Source organism: Ranitomeya variabilis, chromosome 4 (assembly GCF_051348905.1).
Source record: "Ranitomeya variabilis isolate aRanVar5 chromosome 4, aRanVar5.hap1, whole genome shotgun sequence".
In the NCBI taxonomy this organism is placed as follows: domain Eukaryota; kingdom Metazoa; phylum Chordata; class Amphibia; order Anura; family Dendrobatidae; genus Ranitomeya; species Ranitomeya variabilis.
The window spans coordinates 311,371,679-311,386,403 of record NC_135235.1 but is presented as its reverse complement, the minus strand read 5'-3'; the positions used below and the strand labels follow the sequence as shown (position 1 = coordinate 311,386,403).

At 35.0% G+C, this 14,725-nt stretch overlaps 1 protein-coding gene across 9 annotated transcripts in view; it reads left to right on the top strand.

Annotated features, from left to right (window-relative positions):
- PRDM16 (PR/SET domain 16) overlaps positions 1-13,360 on the top strand; it is an 868,945-nt gene extending 855,585 nt beyond the window's left edge. For 6 of the 9 annotated variants that reach the window (XM_077250426.1, XM_077250425.1, XM_077250424.1 and 3 more), the window contains 3 exons: positions 3,100-3,339; positions 4,886-5,060; positions 6,969-13,360. In XM_077250426.1, coding sequence (XP_077106541.1) covers positions 3,100-3,339; positions 4,886-5,060; positions 6,969-7,097 — 544 coding nt within the window. In that variant the 3' untranslated portion in view covers positions 7,098-13,360. Of the gene's footprint in view, positions 1-3,099; positions 3,340-4,885; positions 5,076-6,968 lie in introns of those variants that run through there. The other 3 variants (XM_077250428.1, XM_077250430.1, XM_077250427.1) reach the window with 2 other exon arrangements.
- Positions 13,361-14,725: the final 1,365 nt, after the last annotated feature.

Here is a 14,725-nt window from a genome sequence, read left to right as displayed (position 1 = left end):
CCGCTGTTTTACATTCTCGTTTTTTTTTGACGATCATTTCCAAGTAAAGTATTACTATTCTTTCTATACAGGTTGTCTAGGCTTGAGACTCAACTCTGCAGTCACTCTAAGGCAGTGTTTCTCAACTCCAGTCCTCAAGACCCCACAACAGGTCATGTTTTCAGGATTTCCTTAGTATTGCATAGGCGATGGAATTAATGCTTGGGCAGGTGATGAAATTATCACCTGTGCAATACTAAGGAAGTCCTGAAAACATGACCTGTCGTGGGGTCTTGAGGACTGGAGTTGAGAAACACTGCTCTAAGGGCTCTTTCTCACTTGCGAGAAATACGTCCGAGTCTCGCAGGTTAAAACCCTGCTGTGGCACCGGCACTCCAGAGTGGAGCGTGCGGCCGCACAGCAATACATGGAGCTGCACACTCTGCTCTGGAGTGCCGGCGCCACAGCAGGGTTTTAACCTGCGAGACTCATACGTATTTCTCGCAAGTGAGAAGGAGCCCTAAGTGACGCAGATTCATGAATCCTCACAGTGTACAGTGTGCTCGCTTTAAGGGTTCGTCGGTTTTGGGAATTAGCGGGCACATGATCACAAAAATGCAATTTGCATACATGCGGTCATGTGCCGACTAGATGTGAGCAGCCTCATTCCATACAAGTGAATTAAGTGAAGCTGAACACATCTAGTTGGAATGTGGTCAGCAGTATACAAATCACATAATTGTGACCACATCATCACCTGCTCCCAGCACCAGAGAATCCAGACTGCGTGCACTGTGCCAATATCACTGCCCACTTCCGTCACCGGAGAATCCTGACATCTTGGTACTTTTTTCTTTTTCGTGAAGCTTCTTTTTTTTTTTAACAAAAAATGTAACCTCCTTGTTCTAATTAAGTTTCTAAAAAAGTCATGGTGATTGGGAGCAGGTCCACAATTTATACAATACGTTTTTTTTCCTTTTACCTCTGCAATAAAACCTGATCTATTCAAGCAGAATTTTTATAACAAAATTATATTTGTCTATGTAATGTTTTATAGCCGGCAACCTGAAGGTAACTAACAAGAAAGTCTTAAAAATAAAAAAATAGCATAAACTTTTGACACCCCATCAAAGTCACCGGCACAAGATATTTGAGAACAGCACACTGTTTCTCAACTGGGCCATAAATTCACAGGTCTACAGTCTTATCTAAAATGGCCCTGAAATTTCACAATATGCATGTTCTTGTGTTTTGTTATGTTAGCCTCATTAATCACCAGTTTATGGAGGTTGTGTCTTGGGGAAGAGGGTGTGAAAGCATTAGGTTGCACACTTAAGAAATAAACTTGTTGTGGCATTTCCTGAAGGGAACTGGAGATCATTCAGCCTTTTCCTGCTGTGGGATAAAGATAGACAAAAGGAATACATTTCAGACTGGCAGAATAATTCCTGAGAGAGAATCAAATGTGGGCATTTATCATAACGAATAACTGAGTGAAAAAGGCTAATACAAACATACCATTTATGTGATTACATTAAGTGACAAAATCCAGGGCTCCAAATAGACCTTTCAAGGAAACAGGACAGCAAAAAAAATATTGAAGGGTATTTTTGTAGCTCTAGGTTAAAATATAGTACTTTTTTTCATCAGGTTGTTAATATTTAGGGCTCGTTTTTTGAGAATCAACAAATGTGGGATAAAAAAAAACACAGAAACCAACTAATTCCATGAAAATGTGTCTTTAACCCCTGTGTCATATGAAGGCTCCCTGACTTTCACGTGGGCTCAGCAGCTGAGCCCGCATCTTTCCCAGCAGATGATTGCTGTGTTATTCAGCCATCATCTGCCTCTAACAGTCACGAGTGGAACTGAGATCCAGTCACGACTTTTCTCCAGTTAAATGCCGCTGTCAATCTGTGATAGTGTGTACGGCTCAGGGGGTACGCTATTCTTACCACCCATGGGTGCCCCCATGACGCCCCGATGGGTTGTCACGCTGTAGACCCTGTCATGATAGTACTCCTATGAAAGGCAGTTTATGGCTGATGTTCATAGAAGATCAAGATTTTTGCTATACACAGCAGTACTATGGTATTGCTGTACATAGTAAAAAGCAATCATATGATCGTAGGATCAAGTCTCCTAAGGGGACCACAAATTACAGTAAACATTTTAAAATACGGTAGGTTTTTAAAGCTGCAAAAAAATAAAAATAAAATATATAAATGCTCAAATCACCTACCTTTTCCCAATTAATAATAGAGAACTAAAAATATACATATGTGGTATTGCTTTGTATGTAAAACTCTTATTTATCAAAATGTAATATTAATTAACTTGAATAGCAAGCGGCATAATATGAAAAATAATAAAGCCAGAATTTCATTTTTTTGGGCTGCTGCAATACCTGAGATTAATGCTAGAGGGAATCAAAACATTGTGTCTAGGCAAAGGTGTTCTCAATATAAGGGTCCGCTCATGGCGCAAAAAAAACAAGCCCTCCCACAGCTCCCATGATCAAAAATTTAAAATGCTACTGGTCTCAGAAAATAGGGACCAAAACAAAAAAATATATTTTTACAAATTTCTGAAATTTTTCCACCACTTTATTAAAAAAAAATGCATGTGTTGTATCATTGTAATAGTACTGATTTGGGGAATTGTATCACTAGGTATAATGAACACCGTAAAAATAAAAAAACAATTGTGGCATTGTGATTTTTTTCCACAATTTTTGCAGCATTTGGAATTTTTTCCCGCTTTCCAGTACAACACATGATAATATAGATGGTGCCATTCAAAAGTACAACTCTACACAAAAAACAAGCCTACATAAACACACAGACAGAAAAATAAAACAGTTATGGCTCTTGGAAGGGGATGAAAAAACAAAGTCCAAAATCGAAAACTAACCATGTCAAGAAAGGCTTAAAGCTCATGGTCTGACCTGATATGACAGTAGAAAATATCAGCATCCTAGAATAATGGCACTCAAGCTCTTGATGAGTCAACCAAAAATTGTTATCCATTATTGTTATAACCAATGTTATCTTTGATTAGTTTAAGCAAGTTTCTTACTGGTTTAAACATTTTTATTTTCTTTTAACTCTGTTATTTTAGAACAGAAATTCAGGATATCGATAGCAGTTCAAGAGGCTGCATCCTAGTCAACCAGAAACCAGAAGATGTAGATGAAGATGAAGATGAGGATCTAGAAGAAGATTATGAAGATGGAAGCTTGACGGGAAAATCACAAGATGAAACTGTTTCACCCACAATGGAGACCCAGGAAGCGTATGAAGAGGATGAGGAAGATGAAGAACCCACATCCCTTTCTATGAGCTTTGATCACACCAGAAGGTCAGTCATCCTTATGTAGCTTCAGCTGCCATGCTTAATGTCCATGATTCATTCTCATGTTTCACTGTCATTACTGTGCACTGATACTAATGAAAGGGAAAAATAAAGACTAAAATAAGGTGTCAATTATTTGCACCTTGATTGAAAAAATGAACAATTTTCAACCAGGCTAATCTTTAGTAAATCATTATAGATTCATATTTGTAAGTCCACCATATAGCAAATCTTCTCAAACACATAAATGGGTATTCTCAAGTTATTAAATTGCTTTAATTAGTTAGACAGCATGAAAATTAGCAAGTTTGCAATTGACTTGCTTTTTCTATTTGTTGCCATAATGTTGCAATGAGAACTTTTATCTTTCATAGTGTGCAGGTGGTTTCCATGGAGCTCAGTCACTAGTGCCTGCCCAGAACCAGGCTGAGAATATGCAATATTTACTTTTCAGGAGACGTGTTAACTCTTAACATACCAGTTAACTCTTTCCAGGTCATTGATTTCTATACAGCAGTTAGCTGGTCACCATCGTCCCTCTCAGTTCCTGGCTGAACTACTCTTATCAATGGTGTGTAATCACAATCCCCAGCATCATGTCTCTAACTGTGCTTGTTCAAATGCCCTGTTATCTCTACGTTCAAATGTAGTGATAGAAACATTCACTCTAGAGCAAACCACTGATAGCTTAATGTGTTACAGTAGAACTTGTGCTGAGCTTTATAGCATTACTAATACTAAAGCTCTGCTACCTAGCAGGACTGTCACTCAAAGACAAACACCAGTCATTTCATAAACCAGGAAGTGAGGAGACTGAAATGAGTTGTGAGCTGCTCAAGAGACAAATTGAGAATAACCCTTCACGATGAACACCTTTTTGGTCCAACCAAAACTTTTCTCATTGCTTGTGTCTCACCTGTATGGTTGTAAGAGCTTATTTCAACACAAAGGAGACACAGGCTGTGAGCAAGGTCTTGGTTGGATCAAAACATTGGCCATTTTAAGAGTTTTGGAAGTTGCTATGTTGTGACTTACGAGTAAAAAAATCTATATAATCTATAAACTTGTGGCAAGTCAATTATTTGACGTGACTCATGGCTTGACTATTGAACCAATATATGATCTCTTTGACCAGCAATGGTTGTGGTCTAAATGTGGTCAACAGATTGTGGGAACACATATTTTACATAGACTTAGTGGACAAGAAGACTATGATTTTAAATGTTCTTTCTAAGAATGACACATTAGTTAAACAAGCTGAACAACTTACAATTTGTCGCCATTGTCTATCACTCACTGTAGAACCTCCATCACTGTGTGGTATAGGACCTCGTTTGTGGCTTGTTTCTGTCTTAATCCATTTCAAAGCTTTCTGTCTGTGACTCCTTGTGCTTGTCCTTCATGCATGTGGCTTTTGTCTGTGCACACCATTACATGTGCATGCATAACACCCAAGATATTAAAGCAAACGTGCAACATTGGCTCGCCTGAATAAAGGCCAGACAAGCTAATGAAGGGTCATCCCCTTCCCCTCCCCTGGTCATTGGTACAGGTGTATTGAGGAGGAAGATGCCCGTCTGTTAGATGTGGAGCAGATTCCGAATTTTGGGAAGGGGCTGGACCTTCGCAAAACAGCAGAGGAAGCATTTGAAGTGAAAGATGTGTTTAATTCCACCTTAGACTCTGAGGCATTTAAAGAATCTCTGTACAGGCAGGCTAAAAACCAGGTAGGTACAGAATAATTGCATTTACAGTAGCTTTCTGCCTAGAGTGCATTGAAAAAAAGCTTTAAGATATTGTAATGTAAATTCATTAGTGCCTTCAAATTCCATATTACGAGCTGTAACACATGACCTATGTAGGTATAACATATGAGCTTTCAAAATCATATAATCTATAGAAAAATGTAAAAATTCTTTAAAAAATAGAATACCTTAAGAGTGCATTCTTCATATTTACATGACAGAATGTCTCAATTTCTCTTTAACATGGGATCATTATCCTTTTTAGACATTAGTTATTAATTGATGAAAAGAAAGTAATAAAATCCAATGTTATTTTTACTTGTAAGCATGGAGATAAAGTTGTAGTCATCAAAATCTCGTGTTCAAAGTTATTATAATTATAATATGAAATGTTCTTGATTGCAGTTCCAATATTTTGTAAAATGTAAGATAGGCAAGCTTTTTGAAGTGATACAAATTCAGTGCAGTTGGCGAAAAAAAAAAATCTGATAGTTACGTTGTGTCGTCTTCTGTTTTAAAGCAAGCCATTTGCATGTCTCTGTTACGTGTCTGCTAAATTTGCTCAATGTACTAACTGTCTTTGTGCAATGGTTTGAAAAAACAAATTAGTGACTTCCCTATGGCATATGATATAACTTCAGATATATTTTTATTACATATGAGTAATAAATGAAAATAATTGGGTATTTAATCTTAGCATTGTTGTATTTGATGGTGCACGTGCAGGCTGTATTTCCATATTCCCGATGACAAGTAATTTTTGCTACACTTGGGAGGTGCATTCTCCTTATGAACACAGAAAACGGATTTCTTAAAATTGCTGTTTTATAGGTCAGTCTTAAAATGGTTCTCCAGGTTTGGGGTTCAAGTCTACAGTCACTCCATGAGGCTTGCTAATCCTCCGATGCCAGTGCTGGGAGCAGATGACGGTCAAGTGACTGTAAGTATGCGATATGCATACTTCCGGCCACATTTCAACTAGTCATGTCCAGCCTCGCTCAATTCACTTGCATTGATCGAAGTCCTGAGCCCGCCTACTCCCGAGCACAGAAGAAACTTGATAGGACACAGTGTGTGCACTGTGAGGATTCACAATTCTGCAGTCACTCTATGTCTATGACTTGAACGTCAAGCTTGGACAGTCCCTTTAGACTAATATAGGCCAAATGTGCCAATATTGACGAGTTTGGACATTATGCTAATGTGTATGAGGACGGCGGCTGACTGATGGTCGGGAGCAATCTTGATTTGGGACTGCCACTCACTTTGTTCTCCAAGAGATGTGCCATCAACCAAAATGTCAATCAGCAGCATTATCGTAGAGAACACAGGAGTACTCAGTCAATCAAGTGTGGGAAACTCGGCTGAGATCCCTGTCGGCCAAATGATCAGCCATATCATTGCTCAGCTGATAGCCATCTAATGATTATGGCGGCCTTTAAACTTAACATCATCCGAGTGAAATATTCCAGATCTATAAAGAGGTGCATGCTTGTCGATGAATTTAGCACATCTTGGGCTGTCTTAATGCCAAATAATATAATCTAAGGCTTTGATTAGTAGGTATTAATTTGATTTGCTTTGCCTTTCGGGTCATATTGTCCATGGCAAGAAAACTGCAGTTTTGCAAATTGCATTGCAAATATGTCCATCCGTGCCATAATTTCTAAAGTTTTAAAGCCACCAAACTGGCACATGTTGAATAATAAATTCTGCCATGTATTGTTATTAGCTGATATTAGCCAAACTGCAGTAGTTTACATATGGTTCGGTTGGAACTTTGGAACACTCTAAGGCCAATCTAGGTCGGCTGCATGTTTATTTGATTTTTTTTGGCTATATAGTTCTCTAATCTTTAACTTCTTGATCCTATTTCTTATTTCCCCACAGGCTTATGCAATGATGTTGTCTCTTTCTGAAAATACTCTTCATACTTCCCACAACTCCCTGGATGCCTGGTTGAACATGGCCGGAGCAGCATCAGAATCAGGGACTTTTAATCCTATGAACCATTTGTAGAAAAAAAAAAACATACAAAAATGCTTACACACACGTTTAAATGTTACATCATCTTTTCTGCAATGCGGAAGATGGCAAAAAGGAAACAAGAAGTCACTAAGAACCAAGCATTTGGAAGTTTGCTGCAATTTACATCTGTCCAGTGATACCTCTGTTCATTTTTTTGTGGATCCTCCTAAAAGTTCTTCTAAATTTCACCTATTCACTCCACCATGTGCATAATCCCATGACAGATATTTGCATAACTTAAGCTTTTGAATCACTCAAAATATCCTACCAGCAGAAAATAGAAAGAAAACCTTCTTATACCTGATGGGATTGTTTATGGTGCTGTAGTTACCGTAACTACAGGCGCTAGATGTAATTTTGGCTTCTCATAATTTTACATGCAAATAATTTGCCACCCAGCTCACCTATGTGCCTGACATTGAGAAACTATAAAATTGAATCATTTCAATTAAAAAAAATAAATAAAGTCAGTTGAGGCATAATTCAGTACAGTAATCATGTACTAGAGAAACTTATACGCAAGTGATAATTGGGCAACAACGATAACATGAAGTTCTGCAAAATTTGAGGCATTTAATACAAATTAGAAAGAAAAATATTAATTATCAAATCTAAATTACATAATTTTCTGGCTCAACATTTACATAAAATTGGTAAACTGAATAAATCTACCAATAGAAAACCAAAGGTTTAGGGGTTCTTCACTTGAACAAAAATGAAACCAGAATTTTTAAAGGTGTAGCTACAATTTATTATATTGGATCCAATTCGAAGAAGCCACGTCTGAGTAGAGTATCCCCACAAGACAGCAGTACCCAATGGAGATGTGATTTTTCAAAATTAGCAGAACATACATTTTGGAATTTTTGTGTTTCCTTTTCTGATGTAGCTTGGAAGAATTTGAAGCTGCTATAGTGGTAATCTTGTTTCATCTTGATGATATTCCAATCTCAACATTTATAAGACATTCCTTTCATGGCATAATAAATGATTGGGGAAAAGCTTAACGTTGTTTCCATGTTGTTATATTTTAAATTATTATTCACTGGGGCCAATAAAAACAAAAAAAATTGTAATTTGAACTTTTGAAAAAAAAATATCTTAATCTGTATATATTTGTTGAAATTTGCCCCTAAGATTTGTTTCTTATTTACTTCTATAACAGTATTTTTTCATAAAATGTCATTATTGTGAAGAAAATGTTAATATAAGCAAATAGTGAAGGACCAAAACAGAGTAACAAGGTTTTGTGTGGTTAGGAAAAAAAATTCATGTGCCAAATAAGGTTTATTATTAGCAATTTCTGGTTGTCATTTGCCGATTACAGCATTTATGGTATTTAGATTCTTTATTTCAGTAGATAGATGCTTAAAGCTGTGATCTGTTCTCATTTTTAATGACTACCACAACTGAGATACTCCAGGACAATCATAAGTTTGTAAAAATATTTTTGTTCCTAATTATTATTTTTTTGTTTTGTTTTGTTTTTTTGTAAAAATATTTTTGTTCCTAATTATTATTTTTTTGTTTTTTTTGTTTGTTTTTTTTTGCCTAAGTATTGTATTTATTTGTTATTTGCTCGGGCGGGTGTACAAAGACCATTTAAGTCTTAAAAAAAAAAAGTATGATTTTTCTAAAGGTTCACGTAGGCAAATAGCAACATTGTGATTTAAAGTAACTCGTTTCACAATTACATGATGGTGGGTGCCATATTTCTTAAATATGTCACTGTCGAGAAGCTCAAAGACGCTTAAAAGCACTCTGTAATGTACTGTATTAAAAGCACTAGACACCTGGTTGAAAAGCAAAAATGTAAATATATAGGAGTTTGGAAAATGTAGTGAAATAATGTATGCATATCCCTTTAACGAAGGCTTCAAAAGTCAAATCATTTTGACAGGGTTCTTTTGGGGTCAAGAGCAGCAATGGCCTACTTCATCATTTCACATACTGTTCTCATAATGGCATTTCAATTATACACTGGAGTGGAAATGTAAGCACCCCAATCTATATTAAGTAAATTGTATGGATTTTGAAGGCATTCTGTTTTGTTTTATTTTGTTTTGTTCATTTTGGGGGAATTTTTGTTGGTATTTTTTTAGTTCGGAATTTAATTGAAAATTTGCAAAGCTATGCCATCTCGAAAAGACAGACAACATTCAACCCAATGACTGATTTTAAGGTCTCTAACCGGCCTAAGGGTCTGTGCAAGCATTAAGTATTTGTCCCATTTTTTCTGCGCACCTTTGTCCCAAAACCCAAGGGATTCCCTAGAACTAGCAAAGGTAAAAACGGCAAACGCGCTTGTAGTTTAAGCAACGTTTTTCCTGCCAAGACATGAAGAAATGGTGCAGACATTTCTCCTGCAAATACTTAACGTGTGCACATACCTTTAGACTGATAACATACTGGTTATTTTTAAAATTCACGATTTTCCCTTTGCCGGCTTGATATTTGTGTAGTGTTCCAAATGGAAGCATTAAAAAAAAGTTAACCTCAAAAGTTTTGTGGTTTTAAATTGAACCAAAAAAAAATCAAAGAACATAGAAGCACAGTATTTAAAAAAACAAAAACATGTTTGTGAGTTTTGTATTGAATATGTGCTAAACTCAAAGCACTAAAACAACAGTAATATATAAAACAAAAATTGACATAATTATGTTCTAACATCAGGCACATGATAAAAATGCATTGAATAATCAGCAGGAAATCCTAAAAATCATAGAGGTTAATGAAACAATATAAACCAAATACACCCCCTTTGATAATTTGCTCTTAGTAATATTACCCTTAAATAATTAGTAGAATTCCAGAAATTAGTTAAGCATAAAACCTTAGATTTAAAAAACGGTCAAAATAATCCAATATTAATTCATTTAAACATGTGATAATTTAGTGCAATAAACACATTTTCCAGTAATCAATATAATATAGTTGGTAAAAAAAAGTCAGTTATTCCAAAAAGCAGCATTTAATTAGATCAAAAACAGAAAAATGTAAAAATTTAAGATTTCATGTTGTGTAACATGGAAGAGGCCCAAGGTCTAAGAACAGTGAACTGTCAAATTAAACTATTCTTTTTGGAATGGGAATTAGAAAAAGGAAATTAAACACAGGCAACACCCCTCTGCTGTTTCTTCAGATTAGCAGTGTCAAAAAGACCACAATAATAATCAAATTGTTTGTCTGTATGCGTAGAAATATACAATTATATATATACCGGTATATTACTCATTAATCAAAGGGATATTAATATTAGGGAGGACTTATTGGGCCCGTAAAAAAAATAACTGTCACTTTATAGAATATTCAGCAAGAAATATTCAAATTTGAATTTCAAAAATGATTCTGTGTTCAGAACCTGTTTTTCATGAATTTAAAAGTGAATGAATCTCATTCTAAAGACAAATTAGATTTTTAATTTAAAAAAAAATCTCCAGAAATTTTTAAACGCATGACCAAGTATTCCGGAAGTGCACTCTATTATATGTTCAAAAAGGGTAATTCAATATTCTTGTCAGTGAAAGTAAAACTTTATATGAGTGATTGCACTTACGGCACATTTAGATGGGCCATCCTCGGCCTCTACGTGACCGCCCATTGACTACGTGTTATCGGCAGCACATGTTCTGTTCACACACATGTGCTGCCCAGAACGATGATTTTTAAGCAAACTTAAAAGCTCATTTCATCTGACAAACAAGAGTTTTTTTGTCAGCTGATCGCTGACCCATTTAGGTTACGTTCCCAATATGAGTTTTTGGTGAGTCTTTACTCTGCGTATGTACAAAAAAAATGCAAATAACCTATTTTACTTAATGGGTGCAGAAATGGTGCCGCAAATCTGCAACATCCAAAACTCACTAAAAGCTCATCATGGGAATGTAGCCTAAGATAGGTCGATAATCTTGACGTGAGGGTTTCTCGTAGGAACGCTCTTCCCTGATTATCAGCCTGCCTAAATGGGCCTTTAGAAACTTCAATATTGTCCAAAATCTCCCAAAGTTCTATGTTATAGGAACAATTATTGTTAATTTATTTTCAAACTGAAAATATATTCTTCAACCCATTTTTCAATAGTAATTATTTGTGATTAGTGAATTATGTGCCCGATCAAGTCCAATTATTACTGTTGCAGACTAATAATCTATCAGCTGCAATTTTGTAAGTATAATTATGACTTTTCTGTTTCATAGCTACCAAGAAACTTCTGTACAGTCATTTGATGAGTCTTAGGCTATGTTCACACATTGCGTTTTTGCAGCTATTTTTTTTTGTTCAACAGTCAAAACCTGCTCTTTTGGTAGTAAAAACCTTGCATTCAAAACACCAACTTTTTCAGCATTTTTTTTTCAGCGTTTTTTCCGACGTTTTTTTTTTACTTGTGTGCTTTGTCTACAGTACATGTTTCATAAAGTAGATTTTGATCAACAAAAATGCTAAATTTTGTATTTAAGCACTCATTACTTTCTATGGGTGTAAAAATGCTGCAAAAACGCTGAAAAAATTTACATGCTGCAGATTTGAAAAACTCCACACTTTTCCAATTCAGCCAGGCAAAAAAAAAAAACAGGTGTGTGTGAGGTTTCTGAGATCTCATAGATTTTGCTGGTACTGTAAAGTTTAATTTGCATTTAAAAAATTTGCAAAAAAACGGAGCAAAAATTCAACATGTGAACATAGCCTTATAGTAGTAAAATAGCAAAAAAAATCCTAATAATAATAAATTCCGATCAGTCAGACACATGCACTCATGTTAATAGATTGAGTTCCCAAACTTACAAAAAAAATAGATAAAAATGTATGTAGAAATCTATTCAAAAATAAAAAAGGCTGGACTACTTGAGCAACAGCTTTTTTTTCTTTTTGACATTTTCTGACTCCTGGTTTGTCAGAATATGTAATTTAATCTTTATGGATAAATTATTACAAGATTATATTATATTTAATTCCAAATACAATTTTTTATCCAATTAAACAAGTTGTTCCGGATTTAAAACCACAATTCTATAAAATAATATTTTTCTTTTTTTTTCTAAATTGGGCCAATGACCTTACAGCCATTATTTTCTTTACACATTTTTACTAAATGTTTGTTTTTGTTTTTGTTTTTTTTCATCATACCTTCATCTCCACAAAATTTTGACTTTCATATCCATGCGCTTTATTCTGGATGAGGGAGGGAGTACTTTTACTGTCCATGCAAACAGAATATTACTTTTCAAAGTTCTCAATGAGACAGCGGTAAATTTTCAAGAGTTGGGTGTTTATAATAGACACAGTAAAAAAAAAATATCTTGTATCCCTTGTTAAATAAAAATGTACATTGCGGGAAAAACAAAGTTGTAAATGTCTAAATTTCATTTTGGTGTTTTTTGAGGAAGATGATTTTGGAACAATTCAATTTTTTTGTTCCATTTCCCTCTGGATTGTATATTGCTTCTGTTATGTTCATAGGCAAAATCTGTGCATGACTGGTGGGCTAGCCGTCAATGTGTCTGTTTGTGAATTTTTTTAAAAGAGGAAAATCGAAAAAGTAAAAAAATTAAAAAAAATAATAATTATAAAAAAAAAAAAAAATCTGTAGATGCACTTACTGTATATGTGATTAGGTTCTTTGTCCGGGACTTGATGCTTCAGCTGCCAATGATATAGAAAAGACAGCTGTTAATATGAAAAATTTTAAATCGCTTTATGTGGGAAAATATAAAGAAAAGATATGAAGTGTAGAAAAAAAATTCAAAAAGCGATTTCTTTTTTATTTTATTTTATTTTTTTGTGGGGAGGGAAAAATTCTTTTTGATGCTTGTGATAAAAAAAACAAAATGTACTTGAGTAGAGAAATTCCTTAAGATAATGAATAAGAAAGCTGATTTTGAGTTTAATGCTGTAGAATAGGAATGTATACCAAATGTAATCTTTCCAATGCTACAATGAATTTATACATGAGATTGATATGCAATAAACCTGTGTGCTTTTTTAAAAACTGTTTCACTTTGTGATTTTTTTTTAGACATATTTGTACAAAAATAAATGCAAAACATTGCAATCACCTGCTGAATCCAACCGGAATCCACTTACAAACCTCTATGATATGCACGTTCATGTATCAAGATAAGTTTTGCATTTCAAATTTTCAAATTTGTGAAATAAATGTACCGTACTCTACTATTTCTTTAACTGTCCTCACATGTAAGTTGCATATTCCATTCATTGCAATATGGTGCAAAGGAAAAGGTGGAGACTTGTATTACTTTGGTCCTTTACTTCCTCCCTGCTGATGACATCTGCATCAGGAAATAGAGGAGGTAAGTAGAGAAATATGTAACTAAAATAATTTAATATCCTACCCAATCAGGAAATTATAAAATGTTTGAGAATGGAATGTGCCATATAATGAAGTCCTGTGATTACTAGAGAAATATATCATTAAAATAATGTACTATCCTACCCAATCACAGAATTATAAAATGTATGACAGTGGAATTTAACAATTAAAAAAAAGTCCTGTGATTACAGCAGACTGGGGAATGGCAAGTGTAATGTGGGCTGACCAGACTGCTGTTGTCAAGAAAGCGGGGGCTGTACTAAACCCAAGAAAATTGTAAGATCCCTAGTAGCAGTCTAGGCAATAATAGAATATAACCTTTATTAGATTCTTCTAAAATTGCTAATTGCATACGAAAAAATTCTTAAAAGTGCAAACGTGAAAAAAAACAAGTAGTGCAAATATAGACAAAAATATGGTATTCCACCATATATTTTGCCATACAATATAGACAGCTACATATCATCCCCTATATACAAATTTTTGTGAAGAATTCCATTATTTGTGTGTATGGGATAATGTGAGATCTTATATGTATCCCATAGATTTCCACGGTCACCTATGGCTCTTGATTACTGGGTACGTGGTTTTCCTATATACCAAGATTCTGTTACTGTTCCCTTGTATTGGTAGGTATCTACCTCCCCGTATTTAACAAGCAAACACTCACGTATCACAGAGTATATATTCAGGCAAATTCGAGTTCCCCATGCAGATGATAGAGAAGGAAATGATACCCTTTTATCTCTCAGAGTTCTCTATTAACCTCTATCGAACCTGCTACTAGTGGGGAAAATGGCGGTATTTCTGCTGTAAGATAGAATTGGCAATACAATAACAAAAGAATAAGACCTTGCTTATTCAAACTTGTCTCATTCACGTGGATTCCACAAGAGATATCATCACATTAGGTAATGCAAAATACATCTATGCCTCTCGGTCATCTTCATATATTCTGTAAGACCTCTTATGGCATATGTTTCATAAATTCCCTTAGTGGGTACAGATCAATATTGATCATATTATACTATTATATATTATATTATAGACCGGAGCCATCCCACCGATTCTTGCAGCCGAGTCCAAAAAATTCCAACCTCGACGGAGTAGAGAACTCAAAACATCATCGGTTGTTCTCTCTCAAGAATAGTGTCTCCCGAGACACTATTACCCACTATGGAAAAGGATGATTAAGGACTAACGGTCATTATAATTTTTCATAAATTAATAGTATGCTTGAAAGTAAGCAAAAACATACTTTAAAAGTCACCTGGGACTGAGTTGCACAAAA